This window comes from Accipiter gentilis, chromosome 1 (assembly GCF_929443795.1).
Source record: "Accipiter gentilis chromosome 1, bAccGen1.1, whole genome shotgun sequence".
Classification (NCBI taxonomy): Eukaryota; Metazoa; Chordata; class Aves; order Accipitriformes; family Accipitridae; genus Astur; species Astur gentilis.
The window spans coordinates 32,921,470-32,948,811 of NC_064880.1; the positions used below are offsets into that span (position 1 = coordinate 32,921,470).

The window sequence follows — 27,342 nt, forward strand, 5'->3', positions numbered from 1 at the left end:
TCCCTACTCTCAGCAACTTTTGCTCAACTTGATGTTTTTTCTACCTCTACATTGTCTCATGAACAGTAGAACAAATGACGTTTAGTCTGTGTTCTAAATGCTACCTCCAATGTCCGCTGCACTTTCCCTAAATCCTCCAATAATATCCCCTAAATACCGGCTGCACTTGGTTCTAAATGACAGTTTTGTCAACTGCTCAGTATGAACACCCTGACTGGACAAACACCAAGCCAAGTAAATATACCTAACTCTTGAACTGATACTGCCTAGTAAACCAGGCTAAAATATCAGTGACGTTTATCCTACCTACAAGTCAAGTAAGCGTTTCCTCTCCAATATACTTAAGTATCCATTGCACAGTTATTACTTCAGACAAACCTTCTCCTGAAGTGTTACAAGGAAAACTACTGAGTTACAAATAATCCATAAACTATTAATTTCTGTTCATGTAGTATTTCATACCAAACACAATCTTGTACATACTGATCATTTAAAACTTGTCTGTATCAAAAGCAAGTACATGGGGTACATGGGTTATGAATGTTAAATACAGAACCAACAAAGAAAAGCAATTTGAAAATACCAAGAATAAAGTCAGGAAATTACAAATAAAGCTCAGTAGTACTATATGTCTAGTAATAATAGGGCTTACGTGACTCTGCAAATTTATTTTCAATTAGAATGTGGATACGCTTCATCCACAATACTTTGCAGGGTTTTTTTAATTGTGAACTTGATGGAATTTTACTAGTGAAGAGAGGAGGATTTTAAAGTCAACCAAAACTATACATACACACTATACATACACACAAAAGTGTGCTATGCAGAATGGCGATCTTGAGAAGCCAGCTCGCTTCCTCCTTCCAAAACTCTGTAAGAAAGGACAACGTAACAACTCAAGTACTATCCTGAAATGTTCAAGCCATTCATCATCCTCAACCACCTCCTGTTTGAGAAGCCTCTTACTAAGTCTAAGTAGAAACTATGCTTCCCCGGCCCCACAAAAATGCACCCCAAAACAACCAACCAAAACAAAAAAAACCATTTCAGTATATCTAAAAAAAGAGGCCTGTTTCTTTTTTTTCTGAAAATGGAATTACAGTTCAGCTTAGAGAATATTTGTGTTTACTGACAAATACACCAAAAATATTTAGTCTTGTCCGAGCAGCTGCATCCATAACCAATGCATCACCAGCTGTGCCCATCAGGGTTCACATCCCTTCACACCTCCATCAGCCTTTTTATTTTGTTCAAATACTTGCAGGATAAAACTGGCCAATTCATGGCCAGGCTGCAGACAGCTGTTCTCCTTCAAAATTATCTGTGCCAATGGAAAAAGATAACCGTCCCAAACTTTTCACAAGCATCTCTCTGCCAGAGATTATCACTCATACATGTTGATATGCTTAAGAATACATCTTGGGGAACTATTTTCAAAATCACCTGTGCTAGCAATGATCTGGTAATAATACTGTTTAATATAAACTAGTTCCTTTTGACTGAAACGGGCTAGAAAGCACTCACAGATGTACACCAACTGAAGTATCAACGTGTAGTGCATCTCACAAGAGCTGATGGCAAGCAGCAATACAGTAGTATTTCCTAGTTTTATGAGGGGAAAACAAACACCTTTATTTGTAGCTATGTTGAACAGGTCATGGGACTATCTGTTTCAGTCCCTGCGCAGGACAGAACAGATTTGAAGCAAAAAAGTATTCAGTAGGAAAAATATATACTGTGTCCTATTCCTTCACTTCTTTCTGTCATCAGCAATCCCCTATTTTAAATTTCTCCTTGACCTTGCCTGAGTATTTGTTTCCTTGCATCAATTTACAATTATCTTCTGCACCGGTCTTCATTCAATGCCCAAATGAAGTGAACAGTAAAGCATATAAATTCACATTCCTAGCATTTTGTTTCAGGCCATCTACAAATGCAGGAAGACAAAACTACATTGATTTATACTGCAACGATAGCCACCTGGAATCTTCAGAATTATATTTTTAAGCAAAACTTTGAGTCCAGAAAATGAAAATGCATGAAGTGAATACTGAACATCTATCACATTCACTAAGGCTGTGGTTCCAGTCACTTGAAGCCAATATAAATGTGGGCTGATACCAGAAGGGAGGGCTCATACATCCATGTGTTTAGCTTTCAAACAGGTGGCCACCTAGCTGCATAAAACTACCTTTCTTCCCCCTCCAAGAAAAGATGTGACAACAGCACATACCAGCTTAAAGTGACAGTGGAGCCATACTCTAAAAATATTATATGTTCATTCCAGTATGGATTAAACTGTAAATTAATTTATGATTTTGAAATAAGAGACATGAAATTTTGTTCCTAGTTCTGTTCCTGTGTCAGAGCTTCCAGCTGTGTTAGGACAATACTGAAGGTACCAACAACAAAAATCCAACCAGCCCAACCTTCAATCTCCATCATTTCCTCAGCATTTTCTCCAAACACCACCAACTCTTCCTCTGTGTTTCACCATCAAAAAACCTCTGAATTAGCAGCAATGACAACTAAGGAAATCAATTTTTTTTTTTCACTTTACTAATCAGCACCACAGGATTTTCATTGTCAGCAGATCTAGGAATAAGGTACTACACCTGAACACGTATCAGGTTTAGGATGCTGTCTCTGCAATCACATGGACTTAACACATCCATAAGAAAACAAGAAAACATTTGCATTCACGCAGGTCAATGAAATTTATGCAGCAACACTTTCTACTCATCATAAATCGTATGTTACAGGTTTTCAACCTGACTGCCCCTTCTAACGGTATTTAGAGGGAAAAAGCCAACCACAAAAAAGACTTTCAACATTTTTGCAGGCAAAAAGTGATTGACACCACTTTCCATCAGGCCTCCTTCTCTAGAATAATGCTACAAGTATTTTTTGGACAATTGACATAGTATTCCCCTCCCTGCCTCAAAAATAAATAAAAAAAGAAAGAAAGAAATCAAATTAAGAGCTACCTGGCAATATCAACCATTGTCTTCCATGGATATAAGGCAAGACCCTACTATCCTCTTAGGGAGACTTAAGAAATTTAAGAAAATACCATCCTCAGATAGGTCCTGACTAAATATGCAGTACATACTCCTAACACTACTGCACTGCTTAGTTCACTTACATCACCTTCGGTATGATTTTTTGCAATTATTAACATGAATTTAGTTTTCTTGTACTAAAGAGTATAAGGAATACACACCCAGTTATAACATCTCAGCTAGGAGAATGTAACATTCAGCTGAGAAAGTAATAACATTCTCTTAAACTATTTAAACAGAAATACAGTTTCCTACTAGATCATGCCCTTTGTTTTATTTTCCTAGGAAAGAGGCACCTACACTGAAAAAGATGTTAAAATATCTAAAAACATTCTTGCCAATAGCAAGCAAAAAGCTTTGTTGTCAAGTATCTGATTTATGCAGAAAGTACTTTTTTTTTTTCCTGTTAAGATTTGTGAAAAAATACAGGTGTTTTCTCCCAGGTCTGTGCACCAGTAAGTGCCTTCGGTGGTGTTCACTGCTCCCCCAGAAGCAGCAAAGAAATGTGTTCATTTCAATTTTACTATTAGTAACCAGAAAGTGGATTAGCATTAGGTCTGAAACCACGAGTTTATATTTTTAAAATTACAGAATGCTAAGAAAAAGCAAGTTTTAGCATTGTATGAAAGGGAGAAAAGCTTTTAAAGGGTTTAGTGTAATTTCCAAGCCATTTACCCATTAGGATCACAAACTAAATTTCAGAAGCAGCATCCCTTCACACCCTGTTACTGAAGATGAGAATAAGGCAAGATCATGCAACAGTAGAAGACAGTTCTTAATGCTGACCCATATTTGCCAACCATAACCAAAAAAAACCTTGCTCTATCTTCTTTTATTCTCACGTTCTCCTCCCTTCTCTACTACTTTAGCTCAAGATCCCTTCCGTGCCTCATCCCAACCTCCTACCTAAACCTCACTCCATTACAAGATGACCAGATTTGCTCCCTGGCACTCACTGACTCTGCTTCCAAATGGAAGATGGCTCCTAAATGCACATGCCATGGAGGAGCGAACTGGTAGTGGAGACATCATGCTGCAGCAGAGTAAAATCCTCCATTGCAGTACATGTTCTTCACTCCAAATTCCCTCATAATCCTCAGATTTTCTGAGATACTAAAGGGAAAACAAAAAATAAATCTTCTGATAACAGCTTGATGACTGCTTAGCTAACTAAAAAAAAAATTTCCATTTCACAGAAGAGGACTGGAAAAATGGTAAGTCTTAATAAGAAATATAGTCTCAAAGGGTGGTCTCAGAGGATTACTGATGTTGGTATCCTTTACATGTTCCCCTTCAGATCTACTTCATATACAGGAAACTAAACTTTTTCTCTCAGAGGATTACTGATGTTGGTATCCTTTATATGTTCCCCTGCAGATCTAACGTCATATACAGGAAACTATACTTTTTCTGAAATCTTTATAAATAATTTTTAAAAACTGATAAATCAAGCTCTGCAAGTTTAGATAAATTAATGCTTCATAAATCATGTGTAATTTCCATATTTTTAATCATATTTTTATCATGGTAGCACTTAAAAATTTGAGTCATGCTGAACCCCAATGCATTAATGAATGGGAACAGTGAAACAAAATGGGGGAAAAAAGATAAAGCAAAACCAATAAACAACCACCACCACCACCCCCAAAACCCAAAACACTTATCCCTGTCCAAAAGAGCAGCCTCTTCTGCAGACAACATAGAACAAAAACATGAAAAACAAAATATTCTCTCAGAAGAAAAGATACATCTTAGAAAATAGACTTTATGCAAAAGAAACGGTCTCATGTTCCTCCCAAAACAGGTCTCAGATGATTAGTAAAATATAATAACCTTAACTAGTCAAATATTAGGCAACTATTTGCAAAAGTGACTTCTTTATCATCATGATAGAAGATACTTTCCTAATCGTGAGTGAATTGTAAAGCAATATTTAGCACTACAATAGATATTTTGTCCACAGTTTCAATAAACTATTCCTTTTTCTCGTACGCCTCTCTCCTTCAACGGCTCCTCAGTGACTCAAAAAACAATCCTATATACACAGTATTTAGGTCGTGGCTGCAAACAAAATGAGCCTGGGACTCATCACTCATAAAAATCTCCTAAGTGCCTTAGGAAACCGTTGAAGGAGAAAGGCAGAGGACCCTCCTGCCAGCCGTGGTAGCTCCTGTAGCCTCCGCTTCTCTAGGAGAGGCCTGCAGAGGGGACGAGAACATGTGGCACGCAGACAGCCCGGTTACTTCGCCTTCTAGGGGAGGAGGGAGGACTCATTCAAACTCCAGAGCAGGCAGCGAGCAGCACCGAGGCCGATCAGGGCGCTCGCAGCGGGCTGGCAGACCCGCGGCGTGCCCGGCCCGCGGCTCGTTAGGCTGCGAAGAAGCGATACCCGGCCTCCCAGACCCTACCACCTGCCGCAATTTTCGCCAGGCCCCCGGCCGCCACTTCACCTACCCCTCCTGCTCCCACCTGCCTTCGGGTCCCGCTCGCAGCCTCTCACGCACACCCCTTCCTCTCAGGGGCCTCCCTCACCCGGGGTGCCCCGGCCGCTCCCTCAGGGCAGCGCCGGCCGCCCCGGCCGCGGCCCGCCCGCCCTTCGCACACGGGCCGCCGGGCCTTGCGAGGGGGCGTGTGTGCGCGGGGAAGCGGCGCGGGCGACAGCGACTGCCCCACGCCCACCCCGGAGCGGCGGCCGGGCCCGGGTAGTCCCCTCGGCGGGCCGGGGAGGGGCGGGGGCTCCCACCCCCGTCCGTCAGCGAGGCTTAGGCCCCGCGGCGCTGCGACCTCCAACCCCCCGAGCCCTCGGCGCCTACACCGCGGCCTGGGCCGCGGCCCTCGCTCGGCCGCATGGCGACCGCGCCGGACCCCGGCGGTGCCCGGCTGCGGCGCCGGCACTCACCACGCTCGCGGCCCGCGTCGCCCCGCGCTCCTCAGCGCCTCGCCGCCATGTTAGAGCTGGTGCGGCACAGACTGCGTCAGTGGAAGGAAAGGACGGGAGGGGGCGACCCGGGGGGCGGTGCGGCGGGTGGGGGGAGGGGGGGGGGGGCGCGGAGACGGGAGAAGCGGCACCCCGGCCCGGGAAGGGTGAGGGGGGTCGTCAGCCGCGCTACAGCCCGGGGAGGCGGCGGGGGCCGCTCGGAAGGAGCCGAAGCGGTTGGGGGAAGGGGCCGCCCGCCTCCTCGAGCTCGTCAGAGGCGCTCCGCCCCCTCCCGCCGCCCGGCCTGCCGGGGCGGCTGCCGCCTCGCGCCGCGCCGCCGACCCCGGGCGCCACCCCGGGCGCCTGAGGCGAGGCCGGTCGCAGCGCGGGAAGGCGCCGGCGCCGGCGGAGAGGCCGGAGGCGCCTGCCCCGCGTCTGTAGTGCCTTCCGACCGAACGTGGCCGGAGCTAGTGCTGGCCTTCCCCTGCTGGCGGGACGCTGAGGGGTGGTTCCGCGAAGAGCCCGGAAAACGGCCAAGCGATTGGTAAATGAAATGTCCACGACAGTACTGGAAGGGTTTAGGGTTACGCCAGCAGTACCTGGCACGCGTCGTCAGGGGTTGGAAAGAACTAAAATAGGAAACTAGACCCAACTGTGCAAAAAAAGTTCCTGATAATCCTGCCCCATATGTCTGTATTGCCATTCAAGCTCTATTTCCATTTGTCTTAAAAATAGGGACGTGAAAGTTTGTAACGGCACAATAAAGCTGTGAGCACCTTCAAAATTAACTTAAGACTTACACGGGAGTACATACCTCCCTTGAAGGGTTTTAATTCAGAGCGGTGGGTATTGGGGTTAGTAATCATACATAACAGGAGGCAATGGAAGTCCTGTGACTCGCAGTTGAGAGGTCTGTTGAAAGCAGAAAAAACAAATTTTCTCCTCCTGAACATCTGGGAAAAAAAATAAAAATCGAGAAATTGACCCCTGTGAGTGCTGGAATCCTGAAGAAGCTGGTGACTGGACTCCTATTAAGTAAATTAACACTGGCTTCAGCACAGCATGCTTTGATAAATCGTTTTTTTCTTCCCCTATGTGTCCAACTTGAAATTTAAGGTAATTTTATCTATCATTTTTAATTTGCTTGAGGCATTATTGATTGATTTCATCTAAATGTACTTAACAAGTCAAAAGTAAAAAGTTCATCTTGTAAATGAAAAATCCGTATGATTTGCAGAAGTCCCCTTCATATGAACGTGGAATAGTTTTCCTCTGAAGTGGGAGATCAGATGCCTTGGAGTTCTTACCTGAGTTTGCACAAGGCCTGAGATTCTTGAAAGAGATAAGTGCCACCCTTTGAGATCACCTGGCAGGGTTTGGGTCTCACTGTTACTTGCATGCCTGTGAAGACTGGTGATCTAGATTTGGTAGCAGAAGGGTACAGGAGCTGTTCCAGTTATAAATTTTACAGTTAGAACAACTGTTACAAATCCAGTTAAAAATTTTACGTGCTGTTTTTCTAAAACACTACAGACCTAAAATAAATAAAATAGGGGCTATTTTATTAGAGTGAGTTCCATATTCATAAGCATCCGATATAGGAGGTACCCATACAATCAACAACAGACAAAAAGTAACAAGAAACCCCTTTGATAGATTGCTGCAAAACAGCTCATCAAAATTGGTCATGGTAATAGTTCTGGTTGTGATTTTAGATAGAGTTTTAGAACAGTCGGAGATTGTGACCATTCTATCTTAAGTGTCTTTGTTATTGGTGGTGAGAAAAGGTCCAGAAAGATGACCTGGAGCTGTATGTATACAAACAACATAAGCAATATACATGTTGCAACATATGTTAGATTTGTGTTCCAGAACTCACACATTTTAAACTCCTTTTTTCAAAGCATAAAAAAATTATAATGTAAAATGATAATAATTCCAGTACAGTGACACCAAACTCTTGAACTTCACCCTTCCTGAACTTAAGTCCCTTTGTGATTTTTTTAGGCAGGGAAGAGGTTTTTTCCCCCTCAGAATGTGTTACATAAACGTTGGTTTTATTAATACGACCTCAACAATCAAGATAACCTTGGAACTTTTTTATTATTATTTTTATCTCCTTTGGAAGGTCTAACCGGCTGGACTTTCCCCCTTTCTCCTTACATTCCCCGACATCTCAGCTCGTGGGAAATGCTGTCTTGAGGCACAGGCACAGCGAGTAACAGCGCAGAGGCATATGGAGCGCTGAGGATAAACCACCCGCTTGTTCTGAGCGAGCAGCGTCCATCGCAAGGGTCTTGTGAACAAGTCAGCTAAGGACTTCTCAGGTTGTGTTCTGGGGGCGCAGGGAGGTCTCAGGAGGTGCGCAGACGACAGCGGTTCCTCCGTTTTGTTATTTAACCTAGCCGGGTGCAGGACTTTGCCGTTTCAATAGCCCTCGCTTAAGCCAGCGCTAGCAGACTCCGCGCATCCCGCGCTCCGCCGGCGCACACGCGGGGCCGCAAGGCGGGGCCGCGGCTTTGGCCTGCCGGCAGCTGGGCCGTGCCCGCCGCCCGCCCCGCAGGGCAGCCCGCTCCGCCGCCGCCGCCGCTCCGCAGGCGCGCTGGGAGCCCCGCGGGCCGCCCCTCAGAGGCCGCCGCCACCTCTCCGCCAGGCCTGAGGAGAGGGCGGGCTGGGGCAGCGCCGCCCTCCTGCTGCATGCACTCCGGCGGCGGCTGGGGCCGCGGCGGAGCGAGGCGGTTCCGGGGGGCCGGGCTCGGAGCTTCCTCCCGCCGAGCATGGCAGTGCGTTTTTTTTCCCCACAAGGTACGCGCGTAGCGCAGCCGCCGTTAGGCTAAAGGTGGCCGAGGGAGCGCCGGGCGGTGGCGGGGGACGAGCCTAACGCAGCGGTTTGCCGCCTGCCTGCGGGTGGGGGGCAGTGGGGCCCTGGCCGCCCCCTCGCCGCCCTGAGGCCTGTGTGGCGGCTTAGCCCCTTGCCCCGCTCCTTCTGAAGTGCTTCTGGGTTAGAATCTCCACGCGGGAAAGGAGGAAGCGACCCGCAGGTGGGAGCAGGTGGGCTTTCCGCCGGTGACCCGGCAGCAACTGGGCGCGGTGGCGGTGCGGGGCAAAGGCGGGAGGTGAGGTAGGCCGCTGCTGGTACCCGTGTGACAGGGATGTTGTACTGCCTACGGCAAGGCTGACGAAAACTGAGGTGACTCTGGCAGACAGGTGAACACCGCCCTCCCCCCCCCTACCGCACAAGCAGCTCTTTTAACGCTTAGTTACTTAAATCTTTAATACTTTTTACACTTGAGGAGTGGCGGGTGTCCACATTTTCTCCTTTGTGGAAGAAAGACTTACTGGCTCACTGTAGTTTGTAATACAGCCTTGAAAATGTGCGTTTTGACTGATAGGAAATGATTTTAAATAATTTCTTGTCCTTTTAGCGTATATTTTGCATGGTGAGTAGAACACTTTAGAAATAGTTCTTTAAGCAGATACAAATTTCTTATTTTTAATCTATGTATTTGTAAGTTTCAAAACATCCAACATTTCCTATAGATTTCCTTTTTATAAGATATTAAAATTAACTACAATTTAAAACTGCATACAGGTTTGGGGTAAATCGCTTGCATCTGCTAAATTACCTTCCAGAAAGAAATATTTGGAAACTTCCTGCAGGCTGTTTTAGATAGAGATCCTGGTTCCCAGTCATTAGGATAGGGGATGCAAGGTCCACTGCAGCATGAGAAAGATGTGTTACCTGGGCTTATAAAGAAATTATTTGAGCCTGAAGTTTTTATATTGTCTTCACGTGTGTACTTCATCCTGTCTTCTGGCAGCTTAGCTTCCCAGTACTGTGGGGAGTAAACATGAATTTATATTGTAGCTTTTTTTCCCCTCTGGTGGACATGTAAAAATAGAGGAATAGTAACCAAAGCAAAAATACACTAATAAAAAGCCTTTGCTTAATGTTCTATAATACAGCACAAGAAATCTTAAAAACAAGTTCCAATATATCGGTATCCTCTTAAAGGTATTTGTCTAATGCTGTCTTAGTTCTCTAAAAGAGGATTAAGAAAAAAAACTTGTTCATTTGCAGCTAGGATTCTGGATGTGGTCATACAAAAAGGTTAAAAACTTATGCTGGCTTTCAAGCTGTACTTTACTATTGTGTCATTAGAGGGGAAATGCTTTTTTTCTCTCTTTAAACCAGGTAGTTTGTATAGTGCAATAATTTTGATAACTCTGTATTGCAGCTTCTGCTTAGAAGCTGTAGGTGGAACAGGCAATCACTTTGGCTTTTGATTGTTGTCACTGTATCTGATTTGCTCCATCTACATGCATCTACATGGCAAAAGGGAACAGAAAAAAGTATTTTTAATTAACTGGAAAATCTGTGGGGTAAAAAAATTGTGAAGTGGTCTGGTAAATGTGGTTAATTTAGTACTTGAGACTTTGTGGAAGATTACTAGATTGTGATTTAACAGTGGCTTGAACAACCTGTATTTTAGCTTATTTAATACACATTATAAAATCTCATAAAAAGTCCCAGATACTTCTAAAAGCATGTGGCTGTGTACTGAGAGGGAAAAGCCAAAAATACTTTTTATGGAGTTTACATGGAATAAATAATGTCACACAACTTTTCTCAGTGATAAAGTGCAATAAATTCTTTATAAAGGCAACTACTATATGCAACAAATAGAAGCAATAAAAGCAATCTCTGAAAAGGGACTATAAAGCAAATTGTTATTATAAAAGGTACTTAATACAGAATATGTGGAAAAATCATACCTTTTATTTTTGTATGCTTTCATTTTGCATATGGAAGAAAACGTTTTGTATTATAACAGATCATAAATTAAAATTACTTCATTTTAGCTTTCCTTGTATCTTCCCCAGCATCAGCGACAGCAGTGTAGTACAATGTGTCAGAATGACTTTTTATTCTCTGAAGCGGATTGTACAGACATCAGAAGAAATCCAGCTATATCCAATTTTGTGAAAATATTTCAGTACCTTATGTGGATTGCTCAAATAAGAAGGTTTTTTCTTTCCGAGTAGACCTAGTGCATGCTGCTGCCATTGCCTTGATAATATTACACTGATGGAATCATGCCTACAGCTGAAGAGCATTCAAGTTTGCTGAAGGTATGGTACGTTGATAATTGTTGCTGTTAATGATTATATCTTCTAAAGCAAGAATTCTAGACTTTTCAATGATCTCTGAGTTAAGGGAATTTGATGGGTCTTTTTTGGTGTACCACAACATTTACTACTAGTGGTTTGTGTTCGCAGCTTGGAACCAATGTTGTAGGTTGTAGAATACATAGTTGTTAGCACTGTGTACAAATTGGGGGATATATTAAGAAAACAAATTAATACTTGCCAAATTTCAGTAGATAAGGCTGTAGCTTCCACTATAATTTCAGGAATTTGGTTGCTTTTATTTTGTGCAGTAGGTGATTTCACCTGATACGTGGTGACTGATCAGTATCCTATATTACAAAGGTGGTCAGCCTTCCTGACTAGAAGTCATATACCGAAACCTTCATGTGTTTACAAGACTTAGATATGTACTAAAGAGAGCAGAGTGGAAAGGAAACTCTGGGAGAGGTTCATAGGCAGGAGGTGCAGTAGATATCACTGTGGGATGGATGCACATACAGAACCAGAGGAATCCAGTGATGACAGCTTAGGAGTTCTTGCTGTCTCACTTCCTTTAACCACCAATAGTTGTATTTTCTGGCAGTTCCTGGACCCCAGTTTGGAATTATGGAGTGGCCTAGTGAGAGGAAGCCTCACTTGACTTAGTCATGCAGTGTCTGCATGTTAAACAGCTCAGCTTTGCCTTCTAAGTAGTAGCATGATAGCACATGTGCCTTTTAAATGCAGATTTCTAAATTTGAAAACTTGCCAAGTGAACTAACTTTTCTTAGTGCTTGCGAACATGTCAGTGTTCATTGCTGGGAGCTTCTCTGAGAAGAATCCAGGCTGTAGATTCATCTCAAGCTTACCTTACTCAGAACATTAAAAAGTAGAGCCATTGATTTTTAGCTAGTAGTTAATGACTGTACTTAACTGCTTTAATTCTACCTCATTACAGATACCTCAGAACCGAGTTCTTCTTAATACAGTGACCATACAGGATGAAAGAAAAATGATCTTCTGTTTTTCAACTACTTGAGTTTGTTCTTTGTAACATCATGGTTTACTGTGAAAAGTGAAAGAAGAATCTTTCTGGATGCTTTAAAGATAGCTGGTAGGCATAGCAAAATGCTTTGTTTGAGGCAGGCTTGCTTGTTTACGCTGAGACATTACCAAGCTCGGACTCTGAGTAGTGATCTGCTTTTGAGCCAGATAAATAGCTGCACCCATGAAGATGAAGTGTTCGACCTTGTTGGAAGGAACAAGGCCAGGCTTTCTGAAAAACATGTGGGAATTGCATTGAACATGCTGTGGCAATTGCAAAAGAAGAGGCCACTTCTCTTAAGGACTAGTGACTATATAAGAAATCATTCCCAGTTTCTTACCCTTTGCATTTTAGCAGAAAACAAGGTGGAACACATGGAAGATGAGGCCATAGTGGACACCCTATATAGTATTCTGAGGTAAGCAGCATTATGTTGAATTCCACATCTCTACATTTTGTACTTGGTAGTAAAAAGAGATGGAATTTTGACTACAAAGCCATCCTGTAAGGAGACTGAGAGACTTCCCTGTCCCAGCTTCTGTACTCTGACTGTGTGACACAGACAACTTAATGTCCTGTGTCTCAGTTTTTGAGATGTAGACAGAACTGATCAGTTTTGCACTCCCAGTAAATGGAGTTATGATTATTAATGCACAAATATTTATAATCTGAATGGAGGGAGCGATAGAAAAGTATAACATTATGATAAATAATGAAAGGACATATGTCTTCTTTATAACTTTCAAAGCAAACTTCAAACTATTATGTCTTTCTTCTGAAGGCTCAATGTTGAAGACCACAGTTCTCTAGCAGAAGTGCTTGTTACAGAGGCATGGAAAAGATTAGAAAGGCAAGTGCTGTACTACTATGGTTTGTGAAGGGTATAAGTTGAAGTGTGGTTTGCTTCACATGAGGCTACACAGAGTTCTCAAAAGAGTATTTACAAGATGTTTTAAACATTATTGTGAGTATTTTAAATATCAGTTGTATCTTTGAAGGTTTTGAAAATTATTTTTATACATATGGAGGCTTTGAGTATTGATGGACTTTAGTACACAAATGCTTGAGAGATTCAGATACAGCAACAACGGGGACAGATGCTTAAGATTTTGAAATACACTGTTTGTGTAGATTTATGTGTTTGAAGTAAATTGCAGGTTTTAATATTTATGGTTTTAACTTAGTATTTACTGTCCAACTCAAATGGTGGTTTGGACCCTGCTTGTCTCGATTTTAGTAAAAAACCTTTTGTATTAAAACATCAACATTTTCCCTTTGTGTTTTTTGTTGTTTTTTGTTGGGTTTTGATTTTTTTAATATATATTGTAATTTTCATTCTTTAATCTCAGGTTAATGGCAGAAGCTAGTGTCAATCTTGGCACCAGCATCACAGAATTCCCTCTCCCAGCTTAACACCTGGGGCATCTTGACAAGTAAATAAATTCAGTGTAGCTTGAACACAAAATAACATTCAGGTAATAAATAAATTGCTCACATTCGTTTAGGCATGGAGAGTGGGATGGAGTGCACCCTCACCAAGCTCTGTGGTGCGGTCAACACGCTAGAGGGAAGGGATGCCATCCAGAGGGCCCTTGACAGGCTTGAGAGGTGGGCCTGTGCGAATGTCATGAAGGTCAACAAGGCTAAGTGCAAGGTCCTGCCCATGGGTCGGGGCAATCCCAAGCACAAATACAGGCTGGGTGATGAGTGGATTGAGAGCAGCCCTGAGGAGAAGGACTTGGGGGTGTTGGTTGACGAGAAGCTCAGCGTGAGACGGCAATGTGTGCTTGCAGCTCAGAAAGCCACTTGCATTCTGAGCTGCATAAAAAGAAGCGTGACCAGCGGGTCACAGGAGGTGATTCTCCCCCTCTACTCCACTCTCATGAGACCCCCACCTGGAGTATTGCATTCAGCTCTGGGGGCCCCAACATAAGAAAGACATGGGCCTGTTGGAGCGAGTCCAGAAGAGGGCCACGAAGATGATCAGAGGGCTGGAGCACCTCCCCTGTGAGGACAGACTGAGAGTTGGGGTTGTTCACCCTGGAGAAGTGAAGGCGCCGAGGAGACCTTATAGCAGCTTCCAGTACCTAAAGGGGAGCTACAGGAAAGATGAGGAGGGACTCTTTTATCAGGGAGTGTAGTTGTGGGACGAGGGGTAATGGTTTTAAACTGAGAGTAGATTTAGGTTAGATATTAGGAAGAAATTCTTACTGTGAGGGTGGTGAGGCACTGAAACAGTTGCCCAGAGAGGTTGTGGATGCCCCATCCCTGGAAGTGTTCAAGGCCAGGTTGGATGGGGCTTTGAGCAACCTGTTCTAGTGGAAGGTGTCCCTGCCCGTGGCAGAGGCGTTGGAACTAGATGATCTTTAAAGTCCCTTCCAACCCAAACCATTCTATGATTTTAACTATTTCACATCATTGCTTGAGAATGTAATCTTTATAGATTTCTTATGTTGGTCTGATTAAATGAGGAACTCTGATTTTTTTAATTTATTTTTTTTTAGAGCTCCATATGCACAATATGCTTTAATATGAAATATCTAGGTGTTTTGACTAAGCCCAAGGTGACCAAATAGAAAATGCTTATTTTGTTTCCTTGTTTTGTGATTTGAATATAACCTTGTCTTTTATATAATTGTTGAAGTAGATTTTTGTCTTTAGTTATTCACTAGAAATAAAAAGTAAATATTCTATCTTTCTTTGATGTCTTGACAGGCTTAGTTTGCCAGCTCTGTCTAAATTCGCACTGTGTTTATACAAGCGACAGAGACATTTCAGTCCTGTAATTGGCAAAGTAGCTCATATTGTGGACATGAAACTGGATTCTATACAGGATATAAGGTAAGTGTCAGGATGAAATGAGTAGTGGAAGAAGCAATATGTCACGATTACTGGGCTGCCTTTGCTGAACACTTTCCCTTTTTCTCAATTGGAGGTTGCTTTTCTTCAGTTTGGGGTTTGTGAGAAGGAGGTGATTTGTATTCATTTTCATGGACAGGTCTGCTTAGGCAAATGCATTTTCCCAATGATTTTGCAAAGAATTTCTTTATAACCAGTTTAAACACTTAATTAAAACTTACAGTGTTCTACTTACAGTGGAAAACCAGCAGATATTGCTTTATCCGGATTCTAAATTTTACTTGGACTTTTTTTGGAATTTAGAGACGACTGACTCGCCAGAAGATGTTTTTCTTCCTTGACATTGATAGTTTCTCTACTATGACATGGATTTAGTTTACTGTTGTGAATAGCAATAAGGACTCTTAAAGCAATGTTATTTTTATTTATCTTCAGAGTATTTCTCTTTTTTTTTTTTTTGGTCAAGTTGAATTAATCAATTCTCTTGCTAGCATGTCTAGTGCATTACCCTAATATTAAAATTACTTAAAACCTGGCCCTAGTCAAAGAACTCCAAGTTTCTTTTTCTTGCCTCTGTTCTCCCTGGGCCATTATAGCAAAGGCTGTTCTTCCTTTTTTCTGTTTTATATAGCACCAGCAGTACCAACAGTTATTTTTGCAGATGTGAGGAGCCTGCTTATGAAACTCATAGAATGGGACTGCGTTTCTTTACCGAAATTACTCTCCCTGTGGTCATAAGTTTTATGCCCTTAACAAGGAATCCTTTCTTTAGGAGTGACAATGACTCTTCTCTGCATTCTGTCACTTGAGAATTGTTTGGGTTTCTTTAGTTTCCATTGAACATTAGAGGTCTTTTTGCAAATTTGAATCAGGCAAGTGAGGGTCTTGCCTTAGGCAAACACTTTCATTGCATACAACTTTGTAAGGGATGGTTGAAAACATCCAATTGTTTCAGAAATTCACTGAAAGCAGAATTTTTACTTTAGTAGGAGAAATGGTTTTTGCTCATCTGTTTTTTCTGTGTTAGATTTAAAGTTCCTTTTTACGCAGAAGCCAGCAACACCCTGACTAACGTTCCTTTCTTTGCATAGTTTATTTAAGAAATCTAAAATTTATTACTTTTCGTGTTCAATGTGTAAGCATAAAATCTTTTGAATTTTTTAGGATCTTGTCGGTTTTGATGATCAGCATATCTGACGTTATCTCACAGCATTTTCGAGATCGATTACTACACAAGGCCGGACAGCTCTTGGAAGAAAAGGATGAAGTCCACTTCAACTATGCCAAAAGAATACTACAGTTTCTTCAAAATGTTAAACTGAGATATCATCCATTGCTAGAAAAATGCAACAAGATTTTCCTTAAAAGTGCCTCCCATCTTGATATACACAGTATAAGTCTTATTCTTGGACTGTATGAGCAGCTGGGTTTTGACAATGCTGAATTCCGCCTGGTTGCTAAACAATTACTCTCTGAAAATATAGATGTTTATTATGATCCTGAAACCTTTGCAAAATTATTTTTTATCCTTGGGCCTATGGCAGGATCCAAGGTAAGAGAAAGGTAAGTTAATTAACAGTTTTGTCTAATGATATATATGTAGTTTTGCACAGAAATTAAAAATGTACTGGCGTTAGGAGGAATTTCTGAGTCTATCTGTGAGCTGAGCATTAGGTTTCCTAGTTGCAACTGTGTAGCAATGTGTTATTTCATTATGGAAACACTGTCATAGCAGTTTGTCTTAAAACAGTTGCATAGAAAGCTGAATCCAGTAATCAAGAGGTATGTGAATGCTGTTATATCTTGCAGCTCTTGTCTCTTAGACTACAGCTTTCCTTTCACAGTGGATGGTAGTAAAAAACTTTTCTTTCCCCTGAGAAATATATGCAGTGGTATGTGTTGCTTTTTCAAGACTGACAGTGGCTGAAACAGCCCAAGTCTTACCTATCCCAGTTTGCTATACGTCCTATTCTATATGAAAGGTTGTCAGCAGGGAGCACTTCAGCATTTATTTAGCAATTAGACCAATAGACCATAGTATTGTGTGGCAGATTTTTCTCTGTCTGTTTTTCTTGTGCTACAAAATCCTATTTGGGGGTGGTATTAGTCATGGGTCTCTCAAAGTTTGCAGTTTTAGGCAGAATTTGCTGTATTAATTACAGTTAGTCATATTTTCAGACTTCTCTTCATGAATATTTGCCTCCATTCAGAGATCTGGATATACTGCAAGCCTGTGTTGGTTTTGCCGTAGCCGAGTTAGTTCCAAAAGCTTTTCCTAGATTTTTTTAAAATTTATTTTATTTTTGGTAAAAATCAGTGTGAGGTAGAAAAAGTTGTTGGCTTTATTTGCCCCAGAGCCAGTTCAACTCATGTTTGATTCTGTTATCTGTAGCTTGCTGATTGACTGTGAATTGTTTAGTGTCTTAGACTGCCTTCCCTACTTCTTGTCTACTTTCAGAATTGTTGGGCTCACTGGTTTCTAGCATAAGAGCAACATGTTCTGATCTAACACACTCACATCTCTTTATCTGTGCCATACAGATCAACCATTTAGAAGAAGGGTCCACAGAACAAAGGTCTGTAGTTTGGGGGAATTTGTTTTCCTGTATTTCTTGAAGTAGTCTATTGGTTCTTTCCCTCCTAGACAAAGAAAATGGCTGCAATCTTTGCTGGAAATTTTCAACTATTTTTTCTTTGGAAAATCTATCTTTTCTTTTCCTCTTTAGGTTGCTAGTAACTGCAGTGCGCATGGCGGAAGAATTTAGCAGTTACCAAGTATTGGTAATACTGAAAACGATGCAGAAAATGAAATGCAGAAATTCTCATCTACTCAAAAAGTAATTTTTTATATACTACTAAGAAATTGTATTCTCTACATAAACTGCTTCCATTTAATGTGAAAAACTATATAATATCCAGTAAGTTGGGACTGGAGAGCATGTCACTTGCACACAAATCCATATACACTATATATAATTAGCTATTACAGATTTTAGGATCTCGCAGCTCGACCCAGAAGTAATTGAGGCAATTTAGGGATTTCATAGAAGGGCATTTCAACCCTACTAAGTTATTGTAATATAATTTTTGCCTTATTTACAAATATGTCATCCTATTTGAGGAAACATAGCCTATAAAAATTACTGTAAACTGGTGAGACAAATGAGAATATAGTAAATTGTAGGCAATGTGTCCTATCTAGGAGGTCCTGTTAGTGATGTGAATTGTTTCTTCAGAAGTCATTGTGCCCTACTTTAAACTATTAATTCTTGTGTCTTTAAGAACCTGGACCAGATTTTTTGCAGCTGTAGACTCAATGTTGTTTATAGGAAGAGGTAATATCTTCCATACAATGAAGGGAAAAGCAGTTGAGGTTTTGGACACAGAAGATGTAGCATCAGATATGTCATGGATGCAGCAGAGTTAAATGCAGGTTATGTGCAATAGCTGGATTAAATGTAGTTATATGAACCCAAATAGATCCTTGGAAGAAAACGGACAAGTAGTACGGTGGTGAAGAGAAAGGGAAGACCATGTGAATTCATGGTTTTTCTCCTTGAATCTCACTGTCTAAAGGTAGTCTTAAGGTATTATCTTTCCCTACAAATCTAGCCCTCTCTTGCAGCTTTAGACCAACATAGCTGTAGCAACCACTATTAGATAAGTGAGTACAGTGGTGCTGAGGCTAGTGATGCTGTTCTAGTTTATCCTGTTCTTGGTCTACTCTAGATTTAACTGATTGTAAAATCTGCAACAGAAATTATTAGAGTGAAGTAGCTGTTTTGCTGTGATGAGGGCTTTAATTTTGCAATTCACTAGGTGGAGAGAGGCTGCTGTGTCGTAGTGGAACACTGTCAAAACTAGGGTGGTGAGGAGTGCAGGTGTGTGCAACCCTCCACCTAGATACTGTGCACCACAGGACACCCCTTCTTCATGCGTGATATTGGGTTTTGCAGTATCTTCTGTATTAGCATAACACCATGTTATCTTTTTCTCTTTGTGTTTAGAATGGCTTCTGTTCTGCACAAACACTTGGATAGCTATCATGTAATACAGTTGGTAAAGTTAACTCAGTACTTGGTGGTGTTGCGTTGCCACGATCCAGAGCTGTTTGCCAAACTAAAAATGTTGTTATTAGGGTAAGTGTGTATTCTTGGAAGTGTAGCTATTTAAGTATTAAACAGTTGTCTACTTAATATTTTAAATAACAAGCTAAGGTATTAGATTATTTTGTTTCCATAAAATATGAAGAAGTAACAAACTGTTAGAAGTATTTGATTCTATCAAACACGCAAATCAGAGGATAGGAAGTGGGTATTGTCTTGACTATAGACCCATTAGCATCTGCTAATAGATATGATATATTTTAAAAATAGATTTTTTTGCCCCTCGCCCCTTGGCCGCTGCAATATAATGACATTGAACCAGAAATTTTGATTGGTACTTTATAGGAAAGGTAGTTATTAATGTCTTTGATGTTTGAAGGAACAAGTAATGAAAAATAGAAGTACTCTTCTTTTGGTTGAAGAACTGTCTAGTCAGTTCTCAGGCTTGTACAGTTGCAACATAGAAAGGGAAACCATTTCTGGAATTGCGGGAGAAGAGATCTGCCACTGTTGCTTCCATTGCTCAGCCTCTGTAAGAATGCAGTGCCTTGTCTGTACGTGTTTTCTGTGGATGATGCCTTCATGTTCCTCAGGCACCTCAGAACCTGGTGCTCCCCAGGACAGAAGTCACAGAAATTATCCAGGCCCAGAAACCCACAGACTGTTAACAAAGATGGACCTTTCGCCCTTACTAAGGACTTCTGTGTTTATCAATAACATTTGAAGCCTCACCAGCTGATTGAGATGCTCCCTGTCTTCTTCCCTTTTTCAATTTTTAATAAATTGGAAGTTAATCTCAATGAAAAAAGATGGTAGTCACTGACTGTGTGAATTTCTACCATGTCGTTAATATTCTACTTATGTTATATTTAATGTACAGCTTTTGACTTTTAAAATATAATTTTAATGCATGCAAGTTATTTGCTTGTTTTAAATGTTTTCACTTTGTCAGTACTGATGGTCTGTTTTAATTTCTGTCTCTCTTCCAGTTTTCTAAAATCTAGTGTCATACCTGCTGATACTGCTGCAATAATTCGTGTTCTGGCCATGCTTCCTTCCTTTCAAGTGGAGGAAGTCATTATAAACAAAGCAGCAGCAGTTCTGCCTCAATGCAAGCTCCATCATTTGAATTGCATTGCTACTGCTCTTGTCAAATGGAATCATTATGATCAGTTGCACTGGCAAAACGGTTCTGAGCTATGTGTAAAGCTTCTGCAAAAACTAAATGACTGTGGATTTCAGAGGCTTCAGAATGCCAACAACTTAAATCTTCTGTTGGAAGAACTTACACATGTGAATGGAGAGTGGTTTGAAGAAGTCCTCAGTGAGGAAACTGTGGCCATGTGTCAACGCTTGATAGACCAAATAACATGGGCAAATGTATTACAGTTGTCTTTTTTTCTCATAAAAACAAACCACCGTTGTCCTTCATTACTTGACAGAATAGCTTCTGTGACTGTTGAAAATATAGACAAGGTATTACAGTTTTTCTTTTTATCTGCTGTGTAAGTTAGTCAGAAAGGACAGGTTAGTAGTTAATGTGTTTCAGAGCAGAATCCACACAGTGTTTCTAAGGGTTTTCTTCAGTGTACCTGATTTGGAGCTCATGTTTTTCTATGTTCACTCAAAAGTTGTTTTGATTCCATGTATATTATTTTGCACTTACCTCTCTTTAATTTTCCTTTCTTGTTTTATTGTTGTCAGTCAGTGTTAGGTCAACCATAATCCTTTGCATTCAGCTTTACGTTTTACCATCTTAATTTTTTTTTTTAACTTCTTTACAAATAGTCACATCACACAGTGTCTATTTTTACATTACTCATTCTTGTGGGGATTTCCCCAATAGCCTATCTTTTTGGTCAAAATTACTGTGTTTTATTGTTTGGGTTTTTTTCTTTCTCCTTCTCAATCTGGTATTCATAGAGATCTTTGATTTTATTTTATGACAGTTTAGTTACTTTAAGAGCATTTAATGGGAAGCCTTTTTAAAAGCTTCTTAAAGTCTAAGTACACGGAAACACTTGGATTATCTACATGAAAGAGATTTTAAGTTTTAGCCATAGCTGCAATTTTAATGATTTCTGCATTTTATTTTTTAAATATTTTTCTCCCCCCCCAAAAAATTAGAAAATAGCTTATCTAGTCTTAAATCTCCCAATTCTGAATGAATTATAAACCCCTTTTTTATTGTAAAGCAGTATTAGGCTATTTTGCAGTGACTTAATTTAGGATGTCTTTTTTTCCAGATCCACCCCTTTGAAATCTATTTTATTCTCTTCCTTTTCTCTGCTCTTAATTATGACCCTCCTGCCAATGAAGAGTTCTTTGAGAGTTGTATCCAACGTCTTACTTCTAACTTGAGTAAGTGCATTAGATGAAGATATTCTGATACCAAATAAATGAGTATCATTTGAAGATATTATCTGTACTGAATAAAAATGGCAATAGAATGGCATTTTTTTAAGCAAAGAAAAAGCGTGTCTGTATATTACTACTAATAGACTGCTTACTGGGGTTAAACCACAACAAAAATTCAATGTATGCTTCTGTTGGGTTTTCTAGCTTCATTTTACCCTTTAAAAATTACTGTTGATAAGGGACTAGCAAGGTATCTTGAGCATAGTAAAAATCAAGTGAAAATTCTGATTAATTTGCTGTGCTGTTATTGGATAGAATTGTTGCGTTCCCCAAGAAATCATCATTTGGGGACAGGATACATTTTGTGATTCATCACAAAGAAATGGTGAAGTTGTAGAGGAAATGTGTAGCGATTATTTTTTTATTTTTATTTTTTGATTGATGATACAGCCTCACAGAACTGTGAACATTTACTGTCTACTGAAATATTGTAGAGTTACCTTTTTTTAAGACTAACTAGTTTCCTCCTGGCAAGAGTTGCCTTATACCTTGGTACAGCTAGCAAAGGTAGTCCTTAATCTGCCTGTGTGTTCATTTAGTATGTCAAGAGAGAAACTTGGATGATTTGGGAGGCCAGGGGGAGGGCATTGTAAATCCATTCAACTTTATGTCATGTGTTAATGTGGATTTCTGTCTGATTTTTAAAGGTTGTTTTGGAACTCACCGCTTGGTGCTGCTTGGTCATGTTTTGGCAGTGGCTGGGTATTTTCCTCCAGTTCTGATGACGAGGATATTTAATGTTTCTTTCCTAAGCAAATTGGATGCTCAACTCGAAGGTAGATCTCTAGCTCTCTGATGAATTTGATTATGTAGCATTTGGCATAAAGTGAAATCATGGACCTATATATGACTTGAGAAGTAGAATTACTCTTTAAATGATTCAGTTTTCTGGAAAGACCCCTCTATATAATCTAGTCATTATTTGAGTGCTAAAAGTGAAGGAATGAACAAAAATTTGTGCTTTGTTTTAGAAGTACAGACTTGTATTGCAGTTGAGAGAAGCTCATTTAAAACAAATTTTATAGTCAGCTTATTGCATTCAGTATTTAATAATTCTTCAATTTTATTGGAAATACAATTTCCTGAGTGTGGTATTTATTACTAGAAATAGTCACAAAGCTCAAGAAATAATGTGGGATTCTTGTCTGCAAGAAACAAGTCCTACCAGTCTCTTTTCTCTAAACAAGAGACTGAGTGTTTGTCTGACTGTTTCCTTCCTCTCTACCTGTATGTTGGTCGTGATCAATGTACTGTTGCCATTTTGCCTTCAACCACTTCAGTAAAAGTTAAATGACAGAAGAGAGTTTAAACTGCTTCTTTCTTCTGTCTTGCTGTTATTCTGAATATTGAGCAAAACTGTTACTTTTCATTTTTTCCTCAGGGATTTTGAGAACGTTTCTAAGATTCTGCAGCATGAATTTTATAAATGCCATAGTATACAGATATTTGCATCTCTAGTAAAGAATTCAGAGGTAGCCACTTAGTTCAATGTGTTGGATTTTTCACATTTCAGTTCACACCTTTTTATTTTGTTTAACTCAGTCCTGCCTGATGTCCTAAAACAGAGGGTCCGCTTGTGCCTCATGAAATTGAACAGAGCAGTCTGTCTGGAATGCCCAGAGTTTCACATCCCTTGGTTTCATGAGCACTACTGCCAACGTGTCTTTTGTAACAGTAAGTAATTTATGAAAGGAAAAGCTACCCTTGTTGCTAGTAATAGTCTATTTTCAACAGTCTGCTAGATGCTGCTTCTAAAACTGTCATGTTAACACTAGCACACAATAGAAGCTGAGAAAGGTGCACCCCAGTGTCTGCTGAGGATATGTTCTTGAAAAGTGCAACCACTTAGTAGTGCAACAGATAGCAAAGCAGTTTTCCCCATGAGAATTAATGTAATAGAGATGGGATATTTCTTCATAAGAAATAAAATTTAAATACCCAGAAACAGTGTATATGGCATGGAGTATGGAGAGGCAGGAAGAGGATCAGTAGGATTGTCTACTGGAGGAGATGGGTCACTTTGATCTGTGCTTCACTTACAAGACTGAACATTTGACTTAAATTTTTCAAGGAGAACATTTTTGCTGCCTCCTTTTGAACTCACTGCTGTTACCTTCCTCAGAAGAATCAAGATCCGTCAAGGATGAGAAATGGAGAAGTAGGCTAGTGATCAAGTGTAGCAGCTGAGATCTTTCAGAATAGCAATCAGTTCAGAAAATCCAACTAATGCAAACTTGGTATCTCCTCTACTAATTGTCATGGGGGAGATCTGCTTTGCTATCCATCGAACTCAGCTGCTTTATCTCTGAGACTGAAGATGTTTAAAGGAGCAAACAAATCTGCAACAGACAGAGAAGCGACAGTGTGGTGTGCATGTAATAGATGCAAAATAAGTAAATACTTATTTAAGTGTCTAAGCACGATTAAAAGCAAACAAAATCCAACAGGTGAAACCTGAAACTATAGTGTTTGTAGGATGTAAATGGGAAAAATCCTGGGATGGAAAATCTGGATTTGAAATTCATGCTTAATAGGCACCTGCCACTTTCCACCTAAAAGACGATCGCATGGTCTCTGAATTATGATGGCATAACACCAGGGATCTGTGGAAAAGCTTTAATTCAGTAGGTTGGCTGTCAAAAATGCAGTGTCACAAAGTGCTATTTTCAGAACTTTGCCTGTGGAAGTCTTGATATATGAATTATTTATTTTGTCTTTGTAGGCAGTAGCCAAATAAATCCACTGCGACAGCATGTTCACAGAGTGCTGACAGAGATCTTAGGAGGGAGCCATTATGCAAGAATGTCTGTTCTCACACCATACTGCTATGAAATAGGTGAGAAGTTAATGCTCTAAGGATTCTTATGGAGACCTCTGATATCACTATTGCCAACAAGATTAGGAAGCCCCTGGGCATGTGGCCACAAGATACTGCAAAGAAGAAATTGCTGTATAAAATACAGTTTCTAAAAAGTTCTGCATAATATAAATGATATCTGGTATCTCTAATTATGGTTATCACTTAGTTTTTCTAGAAGTAAGCACTGTACAGATCAAGTTCTTTCATTTTTTTTGTTGTGTGTCAGTAAACAGGTTTGTTCTGTTTTCTTGCAGATTTTGAGTGCATTCTGGATGAAAATAAAAAGCCTCTTTCCTATGTGGCTCAGAATACACCTTTGGATGATGTGGAGGGAATATGCTTGACACATGATATCAAGGATAAAGGGAGAAAGGCTCTGCCACCAGGAGCTCAGAGGTTAGTACACTGAGTTCTTGCACGTTATCTCTTCCAAGTTTAGATCAAGTTAGACCAGTTTTTTGATGCTTATGTCCTAAATGGTTGTTGCAACTCCTAGGCTATTTATTTTTCTGTTCCTTTTTCCAAAGCCTTATGAGGTTTAGCCTTCCTAGCTGTGGTGGGTTGACCCCAGCTGTTAACTAAGCTCCCACCCAGTTGCTCGCTCACTCCCCTGCAGTATGATGTGGGAGAGGATCTGGAGGGGAAAAGCAAGGAAAAAAAGCTCCTGGGTTGCAGTTAAGACAAAGTAATAAGTGAAGAGAAGAAAGAAGAAAAAAAAAACCAAAAAGGGAAAAGAAAACAATTGATGCAAATGCAGTCACTCACCACCAGCAGACCGATGCTGGAGCAATGGCTACTCTGGAAAAACTCCCTCCTGTTTTACTGCTGAGCATGATGTTATATGGTGTGGAATATCGCTTTGGCCAGTTGAGGTTCCAGCTGTGTCCCCTCCCAACCTCTTGTCAAGGCCAGCCTATACACTGTGGGTGCAGAGTGAGAAACAGAGGTGGCCTTGATGCTGTGCAAGCATTCTTTAGGAACAGCCAAAATATTAGTGTGTTACCAGCACTGTTTTGGTCACAGATCCAAAACACAGCACCATATGGGCTGCTATGAAGAAAAGTAACTCCATCTCAGCCAGACCCAGTACACTAGGGCAGACGGCATTCTTGAAGTGTCTTTCATGAGATTAGGATACTGTTTTCTTCCCACCTCTTCAAACAGAAGCCTTGAAAATGCTGGTTAGCTGTTACTGCCATTTGAACAAAAACAGATTCAAGGAGGAAATGCTTTTACTAAATCCTGTGAAGTTCATCTCTAGATAAATACGAGGACAATGTTTTGTCTAGTTTCAGGGAGTTGTTTAATTTTCTTTTTCCATGAATTGTCAGGTTTATCTAGTAATAGTCTTGCTGCAACTATCAATACTGAACTAGAAATACCACTTCTTGCTATTCAGGTAGGACCTGAAAGTAAATGCACTTTTTTGTTGTTTGCAGAATTGCTTTGGAATTTCTTGATTCAAAAGCTTTCAGCAAAGATTCACATCACCTGAAAGGAGAATCTGCATTGAAAAAACGACACCTGGAAATGCTGGGGTACCGGGTAGTTCAGGTGAGCAGTCAGCAATATTTTATGTCCTTTCTGAGTTGTATCGATAGTGCAGATTGATACATTTTCCTTGCAATAGACTTAAAGATAGTTTTAATAGTTAAAAGCACCTACTGGGTGAGAGCAATTTTTGTAGTTAGGGAGGAAATTCCAAGCTGTTCTCAAGATGGTGTAAGGACTTCATAGAATTTGCACCTTCTCTGAAAGTGGCTGCAGCAAAACTGAAGTCAAAAGGTCTCAATCTTACCTTACTGCAGGCAAACTAGCAATCTCAACATAGCCTGAGTAAAGGAGAAAAAGTGAAACGAGAGTTTCAGTTCAATTCGCCAAAGATTTCTACACTAGAAAAAGATTGAACATACCCTCTTTGAGTGATAGACAGCGATGGCAGCTGCAAGATGTCTGTCTGCAGCAGTGGTAGTGCTGTGACAAGGAAGACTAGTGGCCACAGATAATTCACAGCCACCAGCATAGAAACATTTGGGTAGTGGAGGCTCATGAATGCAGATTCTCCTGTATATATAATTACTCACCTACTCTAATTTTAGATAGAATCCTTCTTTAAGCTGAAGTTGGTTGGGTTTTGTTTGCTTGTTTTTTAACAGGATAATCATCCTTTCTCATATTGCCCTGACAGCAAATGTTATGCTAGTGATACACCATTCCAGTTTGATACATTAACATTACAAACTATAGTGACCTGGGATTTTTCTCTCAGTTTGGGTTTCAAAAGGTGGGAGATGGTGTAATGGAGCTGTCATAGCCTGTGTTGCGTGGGCATTTGCTTTACATCTCTACAACTACGCTGCTTTCTGGAAGCAAACTGACTGTACTTACATGAAGAAGAATCTTACGTTGAGAATTTAATCTTTTCAGTATTAGAATAAGCCTAGCTTTCAGAAGGACGCAGGTGATAAAATATCTTCAAGTGGAGAACAAAAAATACCAGAGGGCTTTTTCTTTGCTGTAAGATGCTATGTGGCTTATACCAATGTTAACACTCAGATTGTGTGATTCTGTTCTACAGATTCCTCACTTCGAATGGAATTCTATGGTTTTGTCAACAAAAGGTGAACAGCTAGAATATCTGAGAAGGCATCTATATGGAATACAGTGATGACAGATATGCAGTCAAAAGTATTTTTTTATACAAACACTTTATGTACCATTAGACTTCCTGTAATCCTGGAATACGTAGTTTCAAAAACCTCTTTATCTGTGAGTCAGCTGGACCGGGGCTTGCTGTGGGGCATCAGGTGTCAAGAGGCTTAATCCTCGATTTGTTAGGGATTGCAAAAGGCAGGTCGGAATGAGCCATGAAGGTGTGATAAGGATGCTTAAAATCTCCCATTATCTGGAAGCTATTCTTTAAGTACATGAGCCTGTGACAGCTT

The 27,342-nt window shown here is 40.6% G+C and overlaps 2 protein-coding genes across 10 annotated transcripts in view; one reads left to right on the top strand and one right to left on the bottom strand.

Annotated features, from left to right (window-relative positions):
• The window catches only part of PPIG (peptidylprolyl isomerase G), a 30,662-nt gene extending 24,380 nt beyond the window's left edge, over positions 1 to 6,282 (bottom strand). The window contains exon 1 of the mRNA XM_049819445.1: positions 5,962 to 6,282. The gene's annotated coding sequence lies outside the window, so the exon portion shown is untranslated. The remainder of the gene's footprint in view (positions 1 to 5,961) is intronic.
• A 59-nt stretch (positions 6,283 to 6,341) lies between these two features.
• FASTKD1 (FAST kinase domains 1) lies at positions 6,342 to 27,124 on the top strand. Of its 9 annotated transcripts, none has more exons than XM_049818792.1 (18): positions 6,342 to 6,523; positions 7,217 to 7,325; positions 8,108 to 8,286; positions 11,026 to 11,112; positions 12,068 to 12,572; positions 12,936 to 13,004; positions 14,870 to 14,995; positions 16,178 to 16,576; positions 17,740 to 17,850; positions 19,021 to 19,152; positions 20,109 to 20,595; positions 21,366 to 21,480; positions 22,185 to 22,313; positions 23,080 to 23,211; positions 24,260 to 24,373; positions 24,652 to 24,793; positions 25,837 to 25,951; positions 26,976 to 27,124. In XM_049818792.1, exons 5-18 carry the CDS (start codon positions 12,238 to 12,240, stop codon positions 27,063 to 27,065), a joined length of 2,496 nt encoding a protein of 831 aa, XP_049674749.1. In that variant the 5' UTR covers positions 6,342 to 6,523; positions 7,217 to 7,325; positions 8,108 to 8,286; positions 11,026 to 11,112; positions 12,068 to 12,237; the 3' UTR covers positions 27,066 to 27,124. The 9 variants fall into 9 exon arrangements, with proteins under 9 accessions (XP_049674749.1, XP_049675016.1, XP_049675194.1 ...); XM_049819059.1 differs by having other exon boundaries at positions 7,220 to 7,325; XM_049819237.1 differs by lacking the exons at positions 6,342 to 6,523; positions 7,217 to 7,325; positions 8,108 to 8,286 and adding an exon at positions 8,631 to 9,030 and having other exon boundaries at positions 10,864 to 11,112; positions 12,068 to 12,223; positions 12,509 to 12,572.
• Positions 27,125 to 27,342: the final 218 nt, after the last annotated feature.